The 24,473-nt window shown below is 54.0% G+C and overlaps 5 protein-coding genes across 5 annotated transcripts; 1 reads left to right on the plus strand and 4 right to left on the minus strand.

Annotated features, from left to right (window-relative positions):
- Positions 1-1,015: 1,015 nt before the first annotated feature.
- On the minus strand, positions 1,016-2,782 carry LOC113147478 (RNA polymerase II degradation factor 1-like). The gene is made up of 3 exons (XM_026338212.1): positions 1,880-2,782; positions 1,498-1,846; positions 1,016-1,407 (listed from the first exon to the last, which is right to left on the minus strand). The coding sequence occupies exons 1-3, from the start codon at positions 2,780-2,782 to the stop codon at positions 1,016-1,018; spliced, it is 1,644 nt and encodes a 547-aa protein (XP_026193997.1).
- A 1,484-nt stretch (positions 2,783-4,266) lies between these two features.
- Positions 4,267-6,048, minus strand: LOC34617781 (elongation factor 1-alpha). The gene is made up of 2 exons (XM_026338189.1): positions 5,658-6,048; positions 4,267-5,228 (listed from the first exon to the last, which is right to left on the minus strand). The coding sequence occupies exons 1-2, from the start codon at positions 6,046-6,048 to the stop codon at positions 4,267-4,269; spliced, it is 1,353 nt and encodes a 450-aa protein (XP_026193974.1).
- A 990-nt stretch (positions 6,049-7,038) lies between these two features.
- Positions 7,039-8,882, plus strand: LOC113147479 (the record flags this gene model as incomplete). Its single annotated transcript, XM_026338213.1, has 7 exons — positions 7,039-7,152; positions 7,295-7,378; positions 7,527-7,687; positions 7,794-7,905; positions 8,035-8,136; positions 8,455-8,677; positions 8,791-8,882. Coding segments are annotated over 7 exons (888 nt in total), but the record flags the coding sequence as incomplete, so codon positions are not given.
- A 5,859-nt stretch (positions 8,883-14,741) lies between these two features.
- Positions 14,742-16,668, minus strand: LOC113147480 (the record flags this gene model as incomplete). The annotated part of the gene is made up of 6 exons (XM_026338214.1): positions 14,742-14,858; positions 14,981-15,133; positions 15,319-15,485; positions 15,774-16,035; positions 16,293-16,496; positions 16,603-16,668. Coding segments are annotated over 6 exons (969 nt in total), but the record flags the coding sequence as incomplete, so codon positions are not given.
- Positions 16,669-20,343: 3,675 nt separating this feature from the next.
- LOC34617783 lies at positions 20,344-24,072 on the minus strand. Its single transcript, XM_026338215.1, has 5 exons — positions 22,532-24,072; positions 22,175-22,289; positions 21,781-22,116; positions 20,721-21,744; positions 20,344-20,501 (listed from the first exon to the last, which is right to left on the minus strand). The coding sequence occupies exons 1-5, from the start codon at positions 24,070-24,072 to the stop codon at positions 20,344-20,346; spliced, it is 3,174 nt and encodes a 1,057-aa protein (XP_026194000.1).
- Between the last annotated feature and the right edge of the window lie 401 nt (positions 24,073-24,473).

Below are 24,473 nucleotides of genomic sequence, written 5' to 3' on the forward strand. Positions count from 1 at the left end.
GACGAGTCCACCTGTACTTCAGTGTCCAAAGATGCCCTTTGGCACCCTGCTCGTTATATTCAGACAAGGATAGAATGCTGGGTATGGCTGCTTGTATTAATTCCAATTCCTCGGAGTAGGGAAAGTTCTCCGGATACCAGTAGGACGAACGGCGTACTTAGTGTGTGTCACTGACTACTAATGCCCCGACTCTCTAAAGGGTGCAGCTACGCGCATCTCAGCTGTTCAATCTCCCATCGCGGCGGGTCCCTGTGTATATGGGCAAATACAGGGGAACATTTTTAGGAGAAGACTTCATGAGAAGCCACTTAGTTTTGGTTTGGGTGCGTTGCAAAGGGTCCTCCAAGGGGGCTAAAGAGAGCACTGCACTACCACCTACAGCTTCAGCAGCGAGTTACCCCGCTGTATGCTCCAAAGACTGCATATAGGCTTGGTTTGTTGCTTGTTGGTGCAACGTGCATCCGCCGCTGAAATCCGCTGCATCTGAGACTTCGGAACGCACGGCAGCCTGTTTTTCTTTTTGGCTTCTACTGCACCTCCCTCGCATCATCTCAGTTTTCCCGTCCTATGTATCTCTTTGGCTATCTGCATCTAAGTTTTTGCGTATCGGCTGTCTATTGTTTCTCCGTAGACGCAGGCCTTGCCTGCTGTTTTGCTGCAGCAGCAGAAGCTAAAGTAGAGCAGGTGCGCGTAGAGGCAGTGGCACTCGACTGCACAAACGAACAGTGTCTTCCACCAAGCACGGAGGCCAACTAGGGAAGTAGAAGCACGACCGCAGGGGCAACTAGGAAGAGTTCAGAAAGCACAGGGGGTGACGATCCGGAAGAAGCAGCGCGCAAAAAGAAGCCAGAAATGGAGGAAGCGGGTTCCTTTGGACCCAAAGTTGCATGGCTGCGTGGCTGCAGTACCACGCGCGTTTAGCTGAACCTTTCCACAAGAACCTTAGAGGTCTATTCGAAACTTTCACTTACACATTTTAAAAGACAAGGAAATGACAAGCCAAAATTGGGACGGATTAAGAGACCGCTGCCCAGTCTAAGGCATCCGTTTCTTCACTAAACATCTGGGCCACATCCTCAGGGCTCAGTAACTGCTGCACGAACTTTGCATCCGACAACCAGTCATTGCTGCTGCTGCTGCTGCTGGCTAGTTGCTGCTGGCGCTGTGGCCACCCACAGTTTAGCTGCTGCTGTTCCATTTGCTGCTGCGGAGCCTCCTGCCGCATATTTCCACTCAGGCACGTCTTCTGCTGCTTGGGAGGAGATGGCGTAGGGCCCTCACCCGCAGGGGGAGCCCAGGAGGCTGAGCTGCCGTGCGAGGCAGCGAGGCGCTTGATAGGCGTTGACGAGCTGCTACTAGGCCAGGCTTCCTGCTGCTGACGGTCCCTTGAGCGTTGGAATCCCTGAGCTGCGAAGCCACCGGAAGGGCAGGGAGCCCTGCGTACGCAGATCTCTTGCTGTTGCCACCACTGCTGTGCATGTTGTTGCTGCTGCTGGCTTTGTTTGCATGACACTGGAGCCCCTGGTGTGTTGTAGCCTCTGTTTCTATGAGCATCAGAAACGGTACCCGCGGCAGCTGATGCAGCCTCATTAATCACTTGGCTCTGTTCTTTTGCTTGAGAGAGGGCCACATCTAGGGCTACATCCAGATCCTCCCAGTCGGATGCACTCAATGCAAAGGGAGACAGGCCCTGCTGCTGCTCTTGCTGCTGCTGCCGCTGTTGTTGCTCTTGTGGGTACTGCTGCTCCTGAATGGGCTCTCCTGTAATTTTGGCTTCTATTCCATCTACGGGGGCAGGAGCAAAATCCGAGGCGCCAGCAGCACTATCAGAATGCTGTCTTGTGCTCTCTGGTGCTTCTGCTCCTGCTGCTCCTTCTGCTTCTGCTTCTGATGGTGCCCGTGGAGATTCTGGTGTTTGTGCCTCTGCTGATGTTGTTGTTGGTGATATTCCTGCTCTTGTGGAGAAAACGCACTTTTGTGACCTTTCCGCGGCGTTTACTACCGCTTGTGCTGCTGATAACGATGCTTGCGCTTCAACATGGGATGCAGACGCGTCTTCTTCTGGTGACCTTCCTGCTGTTGCTGTGGCTGTTACTCGAGTGAGCGGCTCTGCTCGAGATTCCTGTGCTAGTCCGTGCTGTAGCTCGCTGGTCTGCGGTACGCTTGAGGCTTCGAGCACAACGGTCGCTTGGGAGTCGCTGTCATATTCCGTTGCTACTGCAACTGTCTCCGCTGCATGTGCTGCATCTGCTGCATGCGGTGCTGAGCCTCTGTCCACCTGGGCATTCTTGACAGGTGCTGCTGCTGCTGCTGGCTCTGTTGTATTCGGTTGTGGATCGCTGTCCACTTGGGTCTCCCCGGCGTGTGCTGCTGCTGCAGCAAAGTCTTCTACCGTCCACGTGTATGCCTGCTGCTGCTGTGATGACAGCTGCGAATCTTCGCAGAGCTTCTCCCACAGGGGCAGCAGTCGTTGCCGGTACTGCTGCGGCAGCTGCTGGGGAGGCGCAGTAGACGCAGTATTATCTTGGCTAGCAGCGGAAAGCAGCGAACCCCTCCTTTGTTGGTAAAAAAGACTGGTATCCTCCGCCTCCGACTGTTGGGACCACTTCAGCTGTTGCTGCTGCTGCTGCCGAGAGAGCTGCGTAAAGTCCTGAGTGCACGGAAGCCGCCCAGGGCATACACCCCTCTGGCTTTCTGGGTGCAGCAGCACCACTAGCGGCTCCTCAGGAACCTCTGGATGCTCCGGGGGCCCCCACAGACCCAATGCAGATAGCAGGGTCATCACACCATGAACACCCTTAACTCTGCGCCTCTTCGGAGCTGTATGCGGGGGAGTGTACCTGCTTCCTTTGTATTAGGTCACCGGGGCATGCCCGCGGTGGCTCACCGTGGAGTGTGGGAGGCTCCGAAGCGGCTGCACTCCTGGCAGGAACTGCACTTCGCTTTACCTGCGAAAGCGGCAAGGTTGGGGAAGATGATGCATGAATGCAAATTACTCGGTATCGGGGGTGTTTCCCAGTGGGGTTGCTAGAAATCTGGGGTGTATGTGCAGCTCTGATGCTTGGGCTGTCTTGCAAAATTCGTAAGTTAGTTCCAATACATGCATGAGAAACCTGAGACATGGTAAAAATTCAAGAGAGGGTTAGAGTGTGTAGGGCTTACAGCGTCCGTTGCATGTTTCCAACGCCGCTGATGGGCTCCCGGCATCCAGAGATTTAGAGAGATAGCTGCATCGAGTGAATATTCAGCTCTCTTCCTCCGCTTCAATTCCATGAAACTGATCGTTGGAGCTACTGGTCTTGTATGAGCATGACTGTTAATTTTAAAATAAGCTTTCGAAGCTCGCCGACGCACACACCCCCGCCCCCAACACAGCCGACTTGCCCTTTTCAGCTCCTTCCGCCTATTTCCTCAGACCCTCGTATGCCTTGACACATGGTCTACGACTGACATATATCTTTCCACCTTGTCTAGTCGTCGTGCCCACCGCTTGTATAATCGTGGAAGCCCATACACTCCCCATCGAGAGCCCCTCAACGCACCCGAGCTTTCGCAATCGCCTTAACCAGCACTATTACTCCCGTCAGCCCAGGTCTTAGCGCTAAACGCAGAAGTTGCCTATGCGGTGGAATTTTCTGCTTCACCCGTAACTCGGTTAAGTGAACGCACCTAAGGAAGCACACAGTGCCGGCCATAGAGCACTTTACAAGGTCACACTGTGCGTGCAGTGGTCGCCAGAGGATAGGCCGTACTTACGGACTGTCCCCTTGTTAATTACCGCCATCCACATTTCCAGGGACGGACACGTGAAGGCTAGTAGAAGTCGCATCTCGACCCAGCAAATCACGCTATTGCAGCTGCTATAGGTGGCTTTGATCTGCCGAAACCCCCGCTACCCTGAACCCCAAGCTTTCTAGTCACTAGAGCAGCCCGCCCTCTAACTGGAACATCCTGTAGGGGATGCTACTTCTTCAAACAGCGAACCACTGAACGGCAAAATCGAGGCCACCCAACGATCGATGCAAAGCAGGAGTCGTATGTAGCCCGGGCCATGCGCATTTATCTCGAGACAAAGCGAAAGTCATCGGGGTTGAAGAACGACAAACAAGGCATTGCTGCCATGTATCTCCCGTGCCCGTCGTGTATCGCCCCGGAGCATTCTATGACCGCACATGACTATCCCCGCGCAGGCGAGAAGGAAATATCGAAGGCATATTGAAGAAATTCGCTCCTGACTGCTATGCACACTGAAGTACTTCAAGTGGTTTACTTCTTGCCAGTGGCCTTCTGTGCGCTCTTTGTGACCTTGCCTGCGGCCTCCTTCTTGTCGACGGCCTTGATGACACCAACGGCAATGGTTTGCTTCATATCTCTGACGGCGAACCTACCCAAGGGCGGGTACTCAATGAAAGACTCCACACACATGGGCTTTGATGGCTCCATGCGGACGATGGCGGCATCGCCGCTCTTGATGAACTTGGGGTTGTCCTCAAGGGCCTTGCCGGAACGCCTGTCGAGCCTCTTTTCGAGCTCGCTGAACTTGCAGGAAATGTGGGCAGTGTGGCAATCGAGCACTGGGGTGTAGCCAGGGTTGATCTGACCAGGGTGGTGGAGGACGATGACCTGTGACTGGAAGCTGGCGGCACCCTTTGCAGGGTCGTTCTTGGAGTCGGACGCAACGTAGCCCCTCTTGATATCCTTCACGGAAACGTTCTTGACGTTGAAACCGACGTTGTCACCAGGCACTGCCTGCTCAAGCTGCTGGTGGTGCATCTCAACAGACTTGACCTCAGTCTGCAGGCCAGAGGGAGCGAAGACCACGACCATACCGGGCTTCAGGACACCAGTCTCCACTCTGCCGACGGGCACCGTGCCGATACCTCCAATCTTGTAGACATCCTGAAGGGGGAGACGGAGGGGCTTGTCTACAGGGCGTTTCGGGGGCTCGACGCTGTCGAGAGCTTCCACGAGAATCTTTCCCTTGTACCACGGCATGTTGGAGCTGCGGTCGATCATGTTGTCCCCCATGAAACCAGAGATAGGCACGAAAGGCACCTTCTCAGGGTTGTAGCCGACGGTCTTCAGGTAACGAGACACCTCAGCCTGGATTTCACTGAAACGGGTCTCGCTGTACTTCTCTGGGGTGGTAGCGTCCATCTTGTTGATACCGACGATCATCTGCTTGACACCGAGGGTGAAAGCCAGCAACGCGTGCTCACGAGTTTGTCCTGAAAAGAAAAACAGCAGCCTCAACGGTAGAAAATAGACAGAAAGAAGAGCAGACAGCAAATCAGGCTTGCTCTCCAGCCGCTCGAAACGCCGGCCCCCTAAAAGGCGTCCTAGAACCGAATGTACCCACGGAAGCGTCACAATAGCCGGGCACACAGGGGAAACAATGCAGTCCCAAAACTTGTGTAAAAAGTCCCCCCGAACACTTCCCACACCGATTAGGCCAAAAGCGCAAGGGAATTTCACGAAAAACATGCACAAGAACAGGAGCCCCACACTGTCTATAAGCGAAGTGCACCACTCTCCGGGTATCGTCTCGCATTCTGTTCACACTGAGTATTAAAAAGGTCGCCTCCTTTGTGCCCGAAATGCACAAAATACAGAATAAAGGAGGTGTCTGGGCTCTCGGAAGGAAAAAAAGCACGCACCTTCCTTGGAGAAAGCACCCTCGAAGCCACCCTGATCAGCAGGAACGACCAAGAGCGCAACGTCGGCCTGGGAGGTACCGGTAATCATGTTTTTGATGAAATCCCTGTGGCCCGGCGCGTCAATGACGGTGTAGTGGAAAGTGGGGGTCTCGAATTGCCACAGTGCGATATCAATAGTGATACCCCTTTCTCTCTCGGCCTTCAGCTTATCCAGCACCCAGGCGTACTTGAAGGAGGCTTTACCCATCTCAGAGCTCTCCTTCTCGAACTTTTCGATGGTACGCTTGTCAATACCACCCAGCTTGTAGATAAGGTGGCCTGTTGTTGTGGACTTGCCAGAGTCCACGTGGCCGATGACCACTAGGTTGATGTGGGTCTTCTCCTTCCCCATCTTGGCTGTTTTGCGCAATTAATGAAGCAAATCGGAGGTATAAGTTGCTCTTTGCAACGCAGAGAACAGAGGAAATTGCAAAACAGACCAAAAATACATCTAGTGAGCGTGCGGAGGGGGGCGGCAGGCGCTCCGTGCCCCGCAGCACCGCCGGTGGGGAGGGAGCAGCAGCAGCAGCTGCAGCAGCTGCTGCTCCCGCACCCCCTGTCCCCTCATATCGGTCCTTTCTTAATGATACTGCCTTCGTGACGTGCTTTTTAGCTAGCATCCACAAAGCCTAAACAAGGCGCATTCTCTTTGCAGTGGCTCTTGTCAAATTAGCCGTAGTATCTCCACCACACCCTGCTCCGTCCTGCTATCTCGGTTGTCTTCGTCGCCTCCAGGTGTCTTCACGCCTGCATGCCCCGCAGCCAGCCCCTCCATTTTCGGGCTTTTTTCTGTGGATTATTAGAGTACCATACTCGGTTGCTGCCGATGCGATTATGCAGGGGTGCCCGTCGGTCCTCATGCCTCGAGGGCTGATTGGCCGCCTCTTACATCTGTCTCAGTTTCCCTCTGTCCTCTATCCTGCTCCTCTACCCCAAGAGGGCCCCCCTTTCCACAACGCAGCCCGCTAAACACAGGGTCCTTCCGTTCCCGGCTTGCAGAGCACCCAAGGCGTGGCACTGGGAGCCCCTCATGGCGTGAGCCGTGTGTCCTGAGGCGGCTTGTAACGCGGAGTTCAAATTACCAAGACCAACAGTAATGTCACCTCTTTCGGTAGCGCCTCGGCTGGCAGGCGCCATCCGGGAAACCACCCGACTGCGCCCCCCGTTGCTCCATCCTGCTCTCCCAGAAGCATCGCTGAGCCGCTATGGTGTTGCAAAACCGTCTATGGTGTTGCTCCATCCGCATCACAGAAGAGCGCTTTCGATGTCTTCCCGTTTCACTCGGCCCACACGAACCCCTTCTTCAACAGTTGCGGAAGGAGCAGCAACAGGTGCTGCTGCTGCTGATGCATCAGCAGCAGCAGCAAGCACCAGCAGGTTCTCACGTCGCTCTTCCGCAATGCAGCGGCAGGCGGAGCTTCCGGCTATGCCAGCTAGTCCCCTCTCGCTTTCAGAAGTGCGTCTTATCTCGGCATCTGATTTCTCACAAACTTGTATGGCAGCCCTAGCCTCGAGGTTTTACGGTCCCTGGAGTAGCGACAGTAGTAGCCTGCCTGAGGGAGAACGGACTGTCCGCTGCGCTCCTGTGTCTTCCAAAGGCGCTGTACCTGTCGAAGGAGGCTGGGTGCTTCACGGTGAAGGAGTTGCAGAAGATTGTTCTCACCTCTCCGTCATTCTCCTCGGTATACACCCCTCGCCCTGCACCGATCTGATCTTCCTGCTGCACTGCGGGGGACTATGTGCGCTTGGCGGTCGGCTGCCGCTGCAATTTCTTCTTTGCGGCTGTCTACAGCCCGTGTTGTTGCTTCTTTGTGGGTGTATGCACTTCAGGACTCATCCCCCTTTTTGTTGGAGAACATGTTTTCATCCTTAGCTGCACCGCCAGAGAAGGAGGGCCCCATGATGGAATTTGGCGAGGGTATTGACGACGATGACGATGTAGCAGCCGCAGCAGCAGAGGAGGAGGAGGCAGGGATGAACTGTGCGTTGCTGTTATGGTGTCTTTCTCTCTAAAAGCCTCTTGTTCTGGCTTTTCCTCCCCCTCTCGCTCCATGTACCACACCGCCCGCCCCTTCCCTCCTGGAGGCTGAGTGTTAGGCAGTGCACTTGTCTTGTCTTGCGCGCAGCCACGAGAGATGCAGCAGTAGGTGCTGTAGATCGAGTCCTGAGGGCACATGTGCATAACTGCTTTGATCCTGAAAAGCGCAAGGCAAGCCATTTCCTTAGCACCCAAGGCACTAGCCCTCAAATTATAACAAGAACCCGTAAAATACACGGCACGGCCCCTTCAACGCTCGCAACCACCCCCACAGACGTTTCTTCGACTGTTGCGCTGCAGACGTTTGAGCATGGAGGACGCGTGTGGTTGTGCCGCGCGGAAGGACGGGGCACCCGGAAAAGGGCAGCGGCCGTGGCAGTCCTTACCAGGGGGACTGGGCAGGTAGGCAATCTCTTGGCCACGCAAATAAGAGTACATCAGGGTAGGCGAGCTCTGTGTGGCGCAGGGGTCTAGTGTCTGTGGTCCTCTCGAAACAGTTGGAGCGCTGAAACGGGATGAACAGTATCTTCCGTTGCCATTGTGCCTTTTGTTAGTCGGTTTGTGTCGTGCATCGACTCCATTTTTTTTGAAAAATTTAGCCTTCATCTTGGTTTTAGGATGCTATATGGCTCGTTCTGTACTAACGTCTTACATGTCACGACCTGCATGCACAGACCGCCACGCGAAGAGTAGCTTTTCCGCTATGTCCCCCTCTCGCAGGTCAGAGTTTGCGGACGGGAGGAGGTTTATACCCGTTGGCCCTATGTATACAATAGAATAGAGGCACTGCAGCCACTTTATATCGCGGGAGTCGCTGGGATCTTTGACGTCGACATCCACGTGAAGGGTGGCGGCCCCTCCGGGCAGGCTGCTGCAACAAGGCTGGCCATAGGGAGGGCCCTTGTGGAAGCGTGCAGTGACTGCCAGCCGGAGCTACAAGAAGGTGCGTGAAGGGGCTTTTGTGGGGCTAAGGGTTCACCGCCAGAGGTGCACGGTGTTTTGCGGTTACGCGTGTACACGGTGTATTCATTGTGTAAGGGGCTCTGTGTCGTGCAGCAATGGTGCTGTACGAGGACACGAGGCAGCGAATGCCCAAGATGCCCGGGCGGATGAAGGCCCGCAAACAGCGGCAGTGGTCTAAACGCTGAGTGTCTGGACTCCCGCAGGAGCGTCTACTTTTTTCAGTAACGGAATGCCTTTTTTTAAAGAACGATCTTTTGGTGTTGTCACTAGCTTACGGGGGTTCTTGTAGATGTATAGCAAGGCAAGGATAGGAGTTGATTGCATTCGGGAAGGGGAGCATGACATGCTTTACCCTAGGTCTGGTTGTAGACAGGGGGACTAGTGCTAGTTTGCGGGAGGCCCATACGGCGATGGACAGGACTGCCTGTAAGCTTTGCCCTCTTGCGCTGAGAGCACGCAATATACGGGTGCCGCACCCACTACATCTTAGAAATGCTGCTGTGCGAAACCGCAAGCTGAGAGCCCCTTGGCACAGCCTAATGTGAGGCAGGCGGCGATGCTGGCGACTGAAGGTTGGTGCCATTGCTGCGTTCGCTGACTAGCTGAGAGGAAGCCAGGTGCATATGTTGTTCTTTTGCAGAGACAGTAAAGATTTGTTAGTGAAAAATGCTTGGAAAGGGTTGGGAAAATGGCAGATCATGCACAGGGCCTCGCGCTGGATGTGCGCATTGGGCACAAATAATATGCCCATGCTGCTTGCCGAACGTCGTAGTCACGGGTCCCTCTGTCTATTTAGCTGGGGACCTTTCCTTTTGCATATTTATTACTTGGATTGATCATATGTACTAAAGTAGCCAATATGCCTTTTTTTTCTTTTGTCTAGTGCCCCTATTGTTTACATGCCTCAGCAGGGACCAGACCGGCCGGATTACCCAAGCGGCCAACAGCAGTGACTCTCTCGGAACCCTCTGTGTGCAGCCCTTTTGTCCTTCCTTCATGGATCGATTTATCCTCAAATCGGCTAAAAAATAGTAGTTGGAGTACCTGAACTGAAGTTCTTAGAGCCACAACAGAAAGTTGGATATTCCTATGGGCCACTCAGTTGGCTGGAGTCCTGTCATGGGCCCTTTCTATCTCTTCTTCTGGTGGCAGCAGCACAAAGAGGGCCTCGGAAAACAGCAAATGACAATAGAAATATCCAGTCTCTTGGACGCATAAATGCTCGTCATTCCTCACATTTGATAGATCCGTAAACTCCTTATTGGCTCCTCTATCGAAACGCCCCTGCCTGAGACGAAGTGACCCTGCGGGGTTGCCCTAGACGTGCATTTCACCTCGTATGAACCGGCAGGCCGATTATTGCTACCCCAAAAAGGCTTAAAGCTCTGGGTTTAGGGCTATAAATTGTCTGTGCGTAGTCCTCATGCCACATAGATATGCCTACCTTATGTCCAGGGCCTCCTGCTGATGTCTACAGTGGCCCCTTCCCGTACTCCCTCAGTGTCCGTTCCCTGTTCCCTATCACTTTCCGTGACTTCCGCCCTCTCTACTGCTACAGGGGCAGCCCGGGTGTCTCTAAGCCCTCAGCAACGCCTCCAGCTCTCTCTTCCTCTCCCTTCGCATCAAACCCTACCTCGTGGTGTGAAATGCCGGGTGACACCGGAAGCTCCTGGAAGGTATTCCCCCTTTGCCAGCGGCCCTGTCTCTGGCGAGAGTGCCAAACCCGATAAAAACATACTGGGAAATGCGGGAAGCCTTACTGTCTCTTCCTTGTGTTTGGGAGCTTACTTTGTGGCATCTCCCCTTCTGTCTCTCTGCAATAAACGGCTCTTCTCCGGAACAGCGAAGAGCCTCCCTCTCATCTGCTGCCTTCTGCAGCAACTTATTCTTTGCTTCTGTATCATCCTCTTGGAGCTCGCCACTGGGCTAGCGAGGCCCCAAAGTCAGAGGCACCAGCGATTAGGGCAGCAAAAGTCGCGACTGCAACAAGGGCCACTAGAGCAGGGATTCTCCAACGGACCTGGCTATTTGAGTCTTTCGTTTGAAAAACATCTTCAACTGGTGATACCCTACGTGCTCATGCTCTGGAGCAGCAACTGCTGTCTCGCTATTTCCTCTCTCTCTTCGTACAATATTGCCCGCTGCTCTGCTGTGCCTGTAGCCCTTTTCCTGGAGATTCTAGGGGTTTTCAGCACTTCGCCTGCAGAATCTTCGCTTGCAGCTGCGACTACAGCTGCATCAGGGAGGTATGAAGATGGGCCGTCTTTGCTGCAGTGGATTCGAGAGGCAACTGAAGCAATAAGAAGCAGATTGCAGAGAGTCGGCATCCTGCGTGCTTTCTCTGCCCTTGCTGTTGCGGCAGGACTAGCTGCCGCTGTTGCGGATGGGCAAACACTACAACCCATTGCGGCTGCCCTTGGCGTCGCTGCATCGGCTGCTGGCGCGGTGTACATGCACCTCGCCCGGGACTGTGTATGTGCACACAACCAGCTAACAGGGGTATCGAGCACTGAAGCACGAGGTGCTGCGACTGCGGCAACACCAAAGGGCCAGAAGACGGTAAAATACACGAGCCGCAAACGCACTTCTGAGGAGGTTGTCTGCATCATTAGATGGCGGCTGGAATCTGTCCTTGCTCTGCGTGTTGGAGCTGTTGCTGCGCTGGTGTTGCTGCTGTTGACAGGCTTGAGCTCCGAGCCACAGCGGCTAATGCATCTACTCCAGCAGCCCCAGCATCATCACCAGCATCCATTTTCGGACCTGGCTTTGCTATTGCTAAGTGGCTGCCTCGCTGCATTTCTCCCCGTGTGTACCTACTCCTGCCTGAGGCGACTGTCCCCCTTGGCTTGCTGCATCGCAGGATTTGCAAAGACAGCAGCGCAGATGCTGCTGTCGCCGCTCCTTGGCAGGGAGACAATTACTTCAGCCACAGTATTAGGCTGTTGTTGCTGCCTTGTTGGTAGCCTTACCTTTTGCATTAGCAGCGTTAGCAAAATGCAGAGAACAGCTAGGGGATTGGGGGAGATTTCTAAGGAGGATGGACATTAGGGCATGTCCTTGTCCATTCCTCCCCCTCTCCAGGCTTCCATATCCCCTTGCGTGTTCTCTCAGTCGCACTTCAGCCAGCATCCTGCCTGTCACTTGCTATTTCTTCTCTAAAACATAATGCATGCTTGCCTTGAACTCTTTCTGTGACACTGATTCTTCCAGTTTTTCTCCCCATGCTTGCATCTGCCTCGTGCGCCCGGCTCATTGTTTTGCGGCTCCCTGACTCCCTGCTGCACTGAAGCGGCGAGACTGGGGCAGCAGAGGAGACGCAGAAAAGTGCTCTCTACGCAACCGTGTTCTAGGAGCAAAACTCCTGCCCTTGCACATTGTGTGGTACTACTTAAACTTCCGTGCAGTCCCACCTCACCTGACTGTCCTGTTTGTTCTCTGTAAACAGATTGACTAGTTAGCCGTCGTATCCGTTCTTTTTATTGATGTGTATTATTAAAATAGGCAACCTATTTATGGCTGGCATGTTGCACCGCGCTTTTGGCCGTCCATGTTTGTTTTTCCCCAGTAGTTGGTGCACGCACAACCTGTCTCGTCTCACTCCCTCTGCATTCGTCGTGGTGTCTCAAGTCCCCTGTTTATCTTCTTATTACTGAAGGCAGAAAGAGTCAGGAATTTTTAGAAGGGCGCTACAAACACGCCATCTGAAATGACGCAGGACAAGCCGATTCATGAACTCATGAAACAAGGGACCCACAAAGGAGCGCTTGTTTCGTGACCTTACCTTTTCACCGTACCCGGTGAGTGCAGCTCCTGAGTCCTTGGTGTTACGCTGATGAGGCGCCACCTGTAAATAAAGAGGCTTTTATATGGGCCTTTAGGGGGAGGCCCCTGGCTGATGGTCAGAGGAAGGACAAACAAACATCACCATAGATAGCCCTAGCATTTGGCGCTGGACCTCCCCCCAAAGTGGGTATTTTGGCAGTGTTCTACCAGCAACTGCATTTCCCCCTTGTGACCTTATCCCGAACCTTCATACCGGCTTTCCGCGATGACTCGGGCATTAGCAGCTAGGCAGTGTGATAGTATCACCAAGCATATTTCAGTTCATTGTTTTTCAAGATGTTTCTTGGGTCTCAATTGCAGCAGAGCGTTTGCAGTTTACATTGGGAGCTTTAATAAAATTCGCTGCACCAGGGATCAGTTGGGGTAGGGAGCCCTTGCGGGGCGCTCACAGTAAATAGTCAGAAATCGGTTGGAGTTGCTTCTGTATACCCCTATTTGACATATCTGCACCCGAGCATTTCCACTGGCATGCATCAGGCTTCACGAAAAATCGTCATCCCCAGGCGTGGATACCGGTTCTCCACGCCCAGCCACTAAAATGCCATCTAATTTGCCACGACGGTCAAATTAACCATATTCAAGGGACCCGCTTGCCTACTAAATATAAAGGTGCCTACACAGTTCCAACAATGCATTTCTGATTCTCATATTTAAACTATTAGGTCGATATGGTGCTCAAAGCTGTTTCTCTGCACAAGACACGCAGTCGTGCCACTGGGTGATGCAGGGACCACATCCAGTTCCGCTAGACGCAAAATGGTTTCAATGTTACTTTGAAGATTGGCACATAGTTTATGTTTTACAGCGTAAGTAGAGGTGTAAACACATGCAAGCCGCCACATCACCTTGCTCCTTTCACTTTGTTCAGCTTTGCTGAGAGTCAGAAGGGCATACTTGTTTTCACTAGTGTGTGCCATTTTTTGGTTTCAGTTTTGGCAAAAATGCGGTCCCTAAGAATCTTAATTATATAGCTCCATTGCTTTCTGCCTTAAAAGTCTTCTCATTCCGTAAGTGTTTCTCCTCGAAGCTTGTCCCAGAGGATTAGCCAACGATGTTTCTAGTGACTGGCGGACACGACACTCTAAAGCATGTTCCTGTGGTTCAGCAAACAGACACCGGATGGAACTAGCGGGTTATGGCTAAGTGATATTGATTTCTGATATTCCTCTGGTTAATAACGGTGTAGAGTTTGTGATGTCCTCTGTGTGGGGCTTTTGTGATACGTGTTACCCCAGCGAGGCCCTCGAACCAGCGGGATGCATCTTTGATGTTGTTAAGTACCTCCACCCCCTTGCAGTGCAGATATATACCCTTTTGGCTGCTGTGTTTGCGATCTATCATTTAGTGGCAGTATGATCGCACCCGGTAATGGAAGCTTTGCTGCATGTATCACATCTGGTCAAATGGTACATTGACAACCTTCCTAGGCGTAGAGCATCTCAGTACCTTTTCTAGTAGCATACTTAAAGTCTTCAAGAGCCTCCCAGTTGATCCAATATCATTTGAATTCATACTGACTTCGTTTCTTGTACAGCATCCCTATAACACCGAACAACCGCGACAACTACCGAGGCCCCCACCGCTTTCAGAGCGGTTTATAGGCAGATCCGATGGGTCACCGCTGCTGCCAGAGGACAGCTCCCTTCTTCCTTCAAAAATTTAAATAATTTTTCATTTTTATGTTGAAATATTTCATCATAATTTGATTTTTCCTCTCTCAGGTCTACAAAACCTCTGCGGTGTCCTCCACGCACCCCCGGCGCTATCGCCCTGTAGCCCTGCAGCCCGGGAAACCGCGTCTGAGGAGTTTTTACTAACGATTTTCATTTAAAGCACTACTGATCCAATAAAATGAGGATCAACACAGGTTTATATGCCTGTGCAGTGCTGGTTGCTGCCATAGCAGGACCCGCCTTTGCAGCATACGGTCAGACCTCTATCGCCGAGGCAGGTATGTTGGAATTCCTCGTCTGCCTCTCTCGATTTCTACTTTCTGGCTCTAAGGCCTCCCCTCTGGCTCCTCGGTTCTTACCATTCTCGTTCCGCCGTCTCTCCCGTAGCTCGGTATACCAAGACATCCTACACAGCAGGATGAGCCATTGTGCTGGTGGCTTTCACGATGCTTCTCACTGTGCTCGAAAAAACGTAATCCTTTTGGCCCCGCAGTCTTCTGAGAGGTGACACCGTATGTAATTAAAGCATCACGGGGTCTCCTTTGCGGCCTCAAACACACACTGAGAGAGTGCCTGGGAAGTGCGTGTCTTGTTTGCAGGGTATATAGGCGGATCTTCGATGCCTGTCGCAGCAAGACAGTCCTCCTATCAGGAAACAGGAGCGGCTGCGTACGGTGGCGTCCCTTCACAGCAGCTTCAGCGGCTGCAGACTCAACAGCAATCTCAGCAGCTGCCACTGCAGCAATTGCAGGCACAGCAACAGCAGCAGCTACAGAATGTGCAGCAGGTTCAAGCACAACAGCAATTGGTTCAGCAGCAGGCTTTGCAGAAGCAGCTACAGCAGCAGCATTTGATGCAGCAGCGATTGGTGCAGCAGCAGCAATTGGTGCAGCAGCAGCAGCAGCTACAGCTACAGCAGCAGCAGCAATTACTACAGCAGCAGCAGCAGCAGCTCCAACGTTCACAGCGAGTGCAGCAGCCGCAGCAAGTGCAGCAGTCTACGTCTCTGCTTGCAGGAAGTAGTCCTCTGGGAGGCCTTTTCAACGGAGTGCCCACCGGAGCGCTCCAGCGTTTGAGCCAGCTAACAGCAGATCTGGCACATTGCGATCCGAAGACTCAAGGTGTCTGCTGCATCGCCAAAGAATACTGCGATATCAATGCAGACTGCTTCTCTGATGTGTCTCCAGAGAACGTTTTTGATTGGGCTAATGCGATTCCCAGGTGTACGTGCAGGTGGGGATTTGAGGGCGACGGGCGGAGTAACGGAACCGGCTGCAGCAACATCAATGAGTGTGAAACAGGAGAGGCTGGATGCGAGCAGGTATGCCACGATCTAGCTCCCGGGTTTGCTTGCGGCTGCTGGCCAGGATATGAGCTTATGCCCAATGGAAAGCAATGTCAAGACATCAACGAATGCATCAAGGATAATGGAGGCTGCCACCACGTCTGCACCAACACCCTCGGCTCTTATAAGTGTGGTTGCCTACCCGGTAAGCGCAGGCCTCCCTTGCGATGATGGCAGCGCTTTGCAGCGTCGCCATCTACAGACAGAGACATTGCCAAAGCGGGTAAAACTCGTTGCCAGAAAGGCAGTCAAAAATATGCCACCGACGCGATGTGCTTGCACAGTTTCCGCTGTAGTAGCCAATACGCCTGCTTCTGCCACGCACGAGTCGTCGTCGGGGCCACATCGTGCTGCATGTTGCTGTAGATGTATTTTTCCCTTGTTCTCTCTCTGCTCACGCCTCCTTGAATGCCCGCCTGCACGGGCGTCCTTGTTTTCTGCTGCGTGTCTTCTCTGCACGAGCATCTCTATGGCTTTCTGTGGGAGGAGCAAAACGGGGGGAGGGGAGAAGGGGCCGCGAAGGGAGATTGCTGCTGCGGCTGAAGGTGCTGCAGCCCATGCTGCTGCCTCTGGTCACCCTGCTGCTGCTGCTCTGTGCCGCAGGCTTTGCCTTGGCTGGGGACGGTCGGACTTGCATTGAGCTCGATGCCTGTGTGGCAGCAGCAAGAGCACTGCCAGCTGCACTCCGTTCGACGGTGTCTTCAGAGGGTCGTCAGAAGGGGCCTTGTGCTCACCAGTGCCACACCGAGCTGGGGCTTTACCGCTGCAGTTGCCCAGTCGGCTTTAAGGTTTCGCTTCAAGATCATGCGAGCTGTGTAGACAGAAATGAATGTCAAGAGGGCCTCGGGAATGGGGTTGAAGCATGCAGCGCCGATGGATCTCAAATCTGCACCAACACGACGGGATCTTACGCGTGCTCTTGCGCTCCGGGGTATGAACTGAGGGGCACCAGCAACGCTGCGCAGCAACAGCAAAAGCTCGTGCAACAACAGCAAAAGCTCGTGCAACAACAGCAGGGCCCCCAGGACCAGCAAGCGCAGCAGCAGCAAGCGCAGCAGCAGCAAGCGCAGCAGCAGCAGGCGCAGCAGCAGCAAGCGCAGCTGCAGCAAGCGCAGCTGCAGCAGCAGCAAGAGAGGACTGCCGCTGAGAAACAGGAACAGCTGCTGCAGGAGGTGCAACAGCAGCAGCTGCGGCAGCGGCTTCAAGAAGGCGGCCAGCAGCAACAAAAGCAGCAACAGGCGCTGCTGCAGCAGCACAGCCAGGTTCAGCAGCTGCTACATCAGCGGCAGAGCCAACAAGTAGAGGCTGCGGTAGTGCAACAGCTGCAGCGAATCGATTCCCGGAAACAGCCGGCCTCACAGCAGAAGTCCTTGATGCATCCTTTGAAAGATCGGCAAGACCTCATCTTGCAAGAGCAGCAGAAAGTTATCAAGGAGCAGCAGCAGGAGTTGCTGCGGCAGCAGCATCTGCTTAAAGAGCAGCAGATTCGTGAGCGCTCACAGAACCCGCAACACCAACAAACGCAGCAGCAAATGGCTCCTCTACGGAGGTTGCAGCTAGAAAAAACTATAGAAGGCATCGTAAAAGTCGCTCAGGCGGCTCATGAAGCGAAGGAAACTGGCAAGACTGCCCGAGAGAGCAGCAGCAACCTTGGTAGCACTGAGAATGGAGAGATCGCTCCAGAGCAGCTTGCCCAGATGACGAAGCAATTCTTTGCGGCCGCTGGAACCGCCACATCTGCTCTTAGCGCAATCAACACGCTTTCAGGAAATTTGCAGCAGCAGAAGCAGCAACATTTGCAGCAGCAACACCAGCGCATGATCCACACTAACGTCGCACGCGCAGCTCAGCTCGGCACTGCAGCACAGCGATTTAGGCCGAGTGATGCATACAGTCCAACAGCAAAGCAGCTGTTGCTGCTGCAGCGCGAGCTGCTGCAGCAAATACGAAGGCCTAGAGATCCCCCAACCCCACCCAACGAGCCCCTGTTTTGCCAAGATATTGATGAATGTGCCGTCTTTGCAGCAGCCGGACAAGAGGCGTGTGCCCATAGCGACCTTCTCTGCGTAAACACACCCGGTACGTTTCTAATCTTTGCATGCAGGTGGTGGTAGACGCCGTGTAGAGGCACAGTACGCAGTGGCCCCTGGCTGCAGCTCTCTTTGGCCGCCTCGCTGCGCCTTCCGAGCTCTTTGTTCTCCTCTCTCATCCCATGTTTTGCCGCGCTGTGTTTAACGATGTTTGCTCGTGCTAGGAAGTTACGAGTGTCGGTGCCCAGAAGGCTTTCAGTGGTCATTCGAGCATTCTGCCTGCGAAGACATCGATGAGTGTTTCTTGGCCCAAAGCGCCTTCTCCACACAACAGCAGCAGCAGCACGAGGATCCTCTCCGTCTGGCAAATATTGCAGCGGCACGACAGAAACAAGGAGGCCAACTGATCCCTGGCGATCCCGCCATATGTGACATGAGTTGCACCAACCTGCCAGGATCATATCAATGCAGGTAGGGCGGGTGTTGTATTGTCTTTATGGCACTCGTATGTTAAATAATTCTGCCGCTGCTGCTCGCTGGATGCATATCTGTGCGTATGTACACTTATATGTATGCATATCTAAATATACATGCATATATATATGTACATATATATATATATACATATATGCGTGTGATCTTCAGCTGTCTCCCCGGATACGAGCTACAGCCTGACGGCAGCTGCAAAGACCTTGACGAGTGCGCTTCAGGAATGCATGAATGTTCACATGCCTGCGAGAATATCCCGGGTTCTTATCGATGCGTGTGTCCCCCTGGACAAGTCACTGATCCTTTGCGGCCCCAGCAGTGCGTTGATCTCGACGAGTGCAGCGAGGGCACGCATGGCTGCTCTCACACATGCGTCAATACACCGGGCTCGTACCGATGCGAGTGTCTCAAAGACGACGTTCTAGCCGCAGACAATAGAACTTGCTTGCCTCCGACGACTTGCCTGGAAGATCCCACCATCTGCAGGGGTCTGTAAAGGGGGCTCTGTGCTGAGCCCGTCCCTTCTGCTGTTTCCGATGCAAGCTGTGCAGTTGCGAGTGCTGCTGGATGAGGCGCCGCTATGCGCGTCGGCCTTGCTGCGCGCTGCTGTCGCCGCTGGCAGCGGGGGGGAGGGGAAGAAAAAGCATTGTTGCCTTGCTCTTGGTGTTTTTCGCTTCGCATTTTCTGCGGCCTCAAGTTTCTCCAATGCCCCGCAGTCAATGCCCTGCCCGCTGCCTGTGACACGCGCGCCTAGTCCACAAAGGGGCCTCCCGCTGTCTCTTTCACACGCGTTGGCAGCTCTTGTCGGTGCAGCTTTCCAGTAGTGCTCATCTTTCGCTCTCTGCTTTGTGTTTCAGGCGACTTCGTGTGTGCTCGGGATCCCCAGGCGGGTCAGTGGGTATGCCGCTGCCCTGAAGGCTTTGCCCCGACAACGCACAATTCCTTAGAGGGACTGCCGCAGTGCGCAGACGTCGACGAATGCACCCATGGCTATCCCCAGAGGGGCCTCAACCCCTGCTCAGACCCTCTCAGGCAAGGGGTGTACACTTATGTGCCCTCCTGGCGAAAGCCCCATAAGGCTTGCTCGAGCGCGCTTTTAATGCTAATCCTTCCCCAAGACAGCCCCCATTGAGCACATAGAAATAGGCAGAAAACCAGCCACACAGACGAGTGCGGACTCAAAGAGCCTTAAGAGAAGAACGCATCCCACAAACTACAGCACAGCAGGCGTTTCATGCAGCTATTCCTCACAATCTTTGTTGACTTATTCCAGGGGCAATCTTTCTGCTGTGCTTCCCGTACACAGACCCTGCTGCCTGAACATTACGGGTGGATTCCAGTGTCTTTCTATGCGGCGCCGATCGCTCCTGGATCCTCGCAGTCTCTCCTGCGAGCCTCCCAGCTTCCCTTTCAGCGCCTATCGGCTCCAAAGGCAATAGGGCAGGCTCTGACTGCTACATATCCTACGGCTGAACGCCCTTTCCGACTGTAGACAGGCCTCGCATGGACCGCAAAAGGCCCGCAGGGCCCCTCAAAGTAAGTCGCCTCTACGGAACAACTAGCTAAAAGTCATATACTTCAAAAAGCCCAAAAAAAGGTCGCAGCGTATAGCTGCACTGCGGCAGCCGGACGGACAGGCGCCAAGGCATCGGCCCCCGAATAAACGCACTTTTAAGGCCCTCTGAGTGACAACGCCGCCGTAACGGCGGTCAACTGAACAATAAAATGCAGAAGGCGTTCAAGGCTTCAAAATTGAGACTTCAAAGGCAACGTTTGAGCCTCTTGACGTCCTGCTGCAGTGCGCAGGGCCATTAAAGGGGGTATCACAGAAGGATCTTCCATCGAGCAGCTGTAATGTTACTCAACCAAGCCCTGCTGTGAAAGACAGCGGGCTAGAAACTCGTCTCGTTTGCCTTGTTTTGCGCCCACTCTCGCGTTCCGTCCTTATGCTATATCTTTTCCCCTTTTCAATGCATTTTACGAAACTAAAAGCTCCAAAGCTCTGCAGGCAAGGGAAGCCAAGGCCTTAGGCCTCTGCTGAGGGCTATGCCATGCTGAGCCAACTACAATGTCGCTCTCAACTACGGAGATGAGGCGGCTTGAAGACCGTGCAGGCTCTATTTGGGCTTCCTGAGGGTGTCAAGGCGGAGGAAGCCCCCCGCTAACAGGTCTCACCGCCCCTGCACTGCAGGTAAAAGGAAATCCCGCTGTGTGCCTGTTCGGACGGTAGAGCTTCCGCTCAGCAGAATTTCTCAGAGGGAACGGGTCATTTTTGAGTAAACTTTTTCGCGTGAGAGACAATCCAGGGATGCTCTAGGGCCTCCGCAGCCGTAAGGCGCTTCTGTGGCTCTAGGTGAAAGAGGGCAGCCAAGAAATCCCAACAGTCCATGGATACGTGGGGCAGACGGGAGAGTAACAGCTCGCCTGTAGCAAGCACGAGGGGAACACACAAGCACAGGGTTCATAGCTTGCACTCGAGGGTTTGGGTTTCTTAGCAGGGCAAGGTTCGGCCTCAAATAAATTGAGTTAAAGTGGAGACAATGGAGTAAGTCCAGCGTTGACTCTTAGGGAGTTGTAGCATGCCTTTCTGCTTCTTGAGCGCTAGATTTCGGTTGTCCTTATTACACTTTGGTTGCTGCTTACCAATCATGCCCCGCCGCTCCAGAAGGACTCCCAGGGTCTCTCGTGAAGTCACTACAAAGGGAGGGCTCCCTGACAAGAGGTGAAAAGCCAACACGCCGACTCGCCACATATCTGCTGCTGCTGCATTGACAGGACCGGAAGCAGCAGGGGCATGGCTCAAGGCTGGTTCGACAGTTCCTGAGCCATCTGGACTAGGTTCGTCAGCCGGAAGAGGAGTTTCAGCGGCAGAAGGCGCAGCGGAAGCAACACTACTGGGGGCAGGAGCTGCAACAGCTGGGCCACCAGGCGAAGCAGAAAGGCTAGCGTCCCCTGCCTGTTGGTTTTGCAATTCTTCTGGCGCGAGATACGCCACAGGAAAAGCGTTGGTCCAGTTGGCTAGCTGCGCATCTACTGTAGTGCTAGCCCACGAGGGCGCCTCCCTTGCGACCCCTGCACTATTGGACATGGGGCCTTCTAAAGGGCACAGGAAGCTGGGCTTGTACATCAAGGCCTGTAGAGAGCTCCCACTAGTTGGTTGCCTCTTGTAGAAGCGAGAAATCTTGGGGAGGGCCAATGCAATCGTGCCGCCTCCCCTCAAATAAATTGCATCAGGCGTGAGCTGTATGCACGCCCTACGAGTCTCCTGTCCCTGCAGGAGCACTAAAACCTGCAGCACCTGCTGCAGCAATCCTCTAGCCGCTGCTTCATTGAAGACGCCAGAGCTGTTAGGCGGGAGCATATCGGAAAGCTTCTGGGACGGGGGAGGCAGCCAATCCCTGAGGATGTGGAGACACTGCGCGTCATGGTAGATTGCCTGCAGTCGCACGACGAGCGGGGAATCGATGGGTGCCAAATGGCTTCGGGAGGGCTCTGCTGCTGTATCTTGGGAAGCTTGCGTTGTTTGAATCTCAGAGTCTCCTGAAGAGATGTGGGAAAACTCCAGAAGGGCAGCCACATAGGCAAAGGGGTCGACAAGCTCTCGCTTCAAAACACTTTCTAGTATGAACACCCCAGTATGCGTACACTCGGTTCCTCCGGGCGTTGCCTTCGTTACTGCTCCTGTTAGTGCTGTTGGTACAACTAATGAGGCGGGAATGGCAGGAGAGGCTGTCGAAGGACTCGTGGCGTACAGAACTACGACATGAACACTGCGTCTGCCATCGCTCCGTAGTGCTTTCACAGGCGAAAGGACTGTCCTTAGCTCTTCTAAAGAAGAAGGCCAAGCGCCTGCCTTTCGTGTCCAGAGGAGACCATCCCAAAAGAGCTGGCTGGTGTCCTGCTTCAGTGACAGCAGTAGGCCTTCTAGCTGCTGCAATGAGGTCGCCTGACCTTCATGACGTACCTCCGAAGCACCCAGTGACAGGCCAGTGTCTCTCGTCACCGCCTTACCCTTCTGCTGCTCTTGCTCTTTCTGCTGCTGCGCCTTCTCAGTCTGTTGGGGTTCCGAGTTTAAATACACGATAACCCTAATAGGCGTGTGGACTCGGGTACGTGGCGTCTGCTGGTGTTGCTGCAGCGGCAGGGGCTGTTCCTGGGGGGCGAACTGCTGCTGCTCCAGGGGACCCTCCTGCTGAGCCAGGTGCCCCAAGCCTTCCTTTTCAAAGGAAAAGTTCTCCCTCCACGCGGGAGTGACAGCTAAGTTAGTCCCCCCTTTGTGAAGTGGAGGGGCACTAAGGCCACGGTCGCACGATATGGAGGCTCTCTCGGGCCCTAGAGAAGACCTCAGGGGTGGAGGCAGGCCTTTGTCCGTGCTCTTCTCATGATGCTGATGCTGATGCGACCGAGGAGGGCGACTATTCTGATGAGGCTGGCCATGATGCTGATGCTGGTGCTGCTGAGGCATGTGACACGACTGGTTCTGTGATGCTTGGGGCTTTAAGGCTTTTGCGGACTTGCTGTGAGCTGACCCAATTTCAGCCCGCGTTGCCTTGCGTGAAGTGGACTTTTTGGAGGCGAAAAGGATGCCGCCGCAACAGATGGTAACTCGCGCAGCCCCCGCAAATGTAGGGGGGCCCAGTTTTACCAGGTGCGAAGAGGACAGCTGCACGAGGCCAAGCTGCAAGGGCCGCGACACAGTGAGTTCCCCCTCCGCTACAGAGGTCCAGGGGCCAATGGAGTCTGCCGCCGGCTTACACATAACTGTGAGGTTTATTCGGATGGCTGTGGCTGAGGGCGGTCTGCCGCGCTTCATGGTCATGGGTATATACACGCGGAGCGTCTGGGGGGCACCAAGGGAGAGATGCAGCATCACTCGCTGCAACACCTGGGAATTCTTAGAGGTTCCTGGAAGAAGTTCTACTCCGTGCAGAGAGCTGAATGCATTCTCGGGCAACTGGGAAGCTCCAAGGGCCTTCCTTTTGCCAGCGTTAGATTCCCCCGATTCAGCACCTGAATCCTCTCGAGGCGTGTCCAGGATGGCGAGCTGCCCTTCCTTTGCGGCGAAGAGCGCCTCCTTGATACGGGCTCTTGCCGCCTTCCAGTGGCAATGGACCTCTTTTTGAGGTGGTGGTAGGTTTTCCAAGATATATGCGTCCGCCCCTTCGGGGGCTAGTGGTGGACCCCCCAAAATCGAGGCGTCTAGGGACAGCCCTACTAGCCAGTCGCCCCTTGCTGTCTTGTCCAGTTCTGTATCTTGATGTATCATTGGTGCTCTTCCGACACCACGAGGCAGCGCCACGTTTGGAAATGCCCCTTCCAGAGCGCTCAAAACAGACAACTGCCGCTTTTTCCGTTGTTCTCGCAATCGTATCTTTTTCAGTCTACTGCGCCTTCGCATCTGGGGCCCCTGGAGTGCTTCGCTCAACTTGTCAAAGTCTTTCTGGACTTCGTTGAGCTGAAAGAGCCGCATGCGGAGATCTAAGCACTCGAGTTCCACGACGCAAACGCAAATATCATGCGTCTTACTGCCCGTCTTACGGGAGCAGCTCTTTCCCCCACATTCAGAGGCTGTCTCAGTAGTAAGGGGGCCCCTCAACAGCGGTATCCTTGAAGCAGCTCCATCGAGAGGAAGGCTAAGTCTGGTTTTGGCAGCAGACGCTATGTGAGAGGGAAGTAGGTGAGGTTCCCATAATTCTCTGGGGCTCTGGGTTTGTAGTGGCCCTCCATCCTCGTCTTCAGAATTAGATGTGGGAGACTTTTGGGAACGTGCCTTGGGAAGAGAAGCAGAAAGCAAGGTCTTGTCCATCCAGCAGGGCAGGGGTCTTCCTTTACCGACAAGATACTGTACGAATCGGGTATAGCGTTTGCTGCGTGAGCAGACAGATGAGGCCTGCCACAGACCGATCCCATCGTAGGCCTCAAGGGACTCAATCAAAGAGCTCAGGTTCCCCGACCCTGGTTTCGGGGGAGGGGGGCCCCGAGGGTTTCTCGACATCGAGGCCTTAGAGGGCATTGCCCTACGGTATCATGAGACACCGCCTCATGCATCCAATAGAGAGGGTCCAAACTGTTCGGGATTGCCATCAGAAGACCCGCTGTGGCTGGATGACTGTCTTAGGGAGAGGCTCTAGAAAGAGCAGATGCACTAAAGGCCTCAATGCAGAGCACAGAGAGGGGGCTTGTGTCCTCAAAAGCCGAAGACAGGAGGGCGACGCCGCGCTCTGTGCCTGGGCCAGAGGTCGCGAAAATAATCGCAGATCAGGAAGAGCTGTATTTGTAGGCCTCTCAGATCCAGGTGGTGCCTCAACTAGCAGCACCGTAGATTGAAGCCATCGGATATAGACGGGTCAAGCAACGAGGGCAGGGTATGGGTGCGTAAAGTGCTGTGTATTTAGT

This window comes from Cyclospora cayetanensis, unplaced genomic scaffold, assembly GCF_002999335.1.
Source record: "Cyclospora cayetanensis isolate NF1_C8 unplaced genomic scaffold, CcayRef3 CcayRef3_contig_24, whole genome shotgun sequence".
In the NCBI taxonomy this organism is placed as follows: domain Eukaryota; phylum Apicomplexa; class Conoidasida; order Eucoccidiorida; family Eimeriidae; genus Cyclospora; species Cyclospora cayetanensis.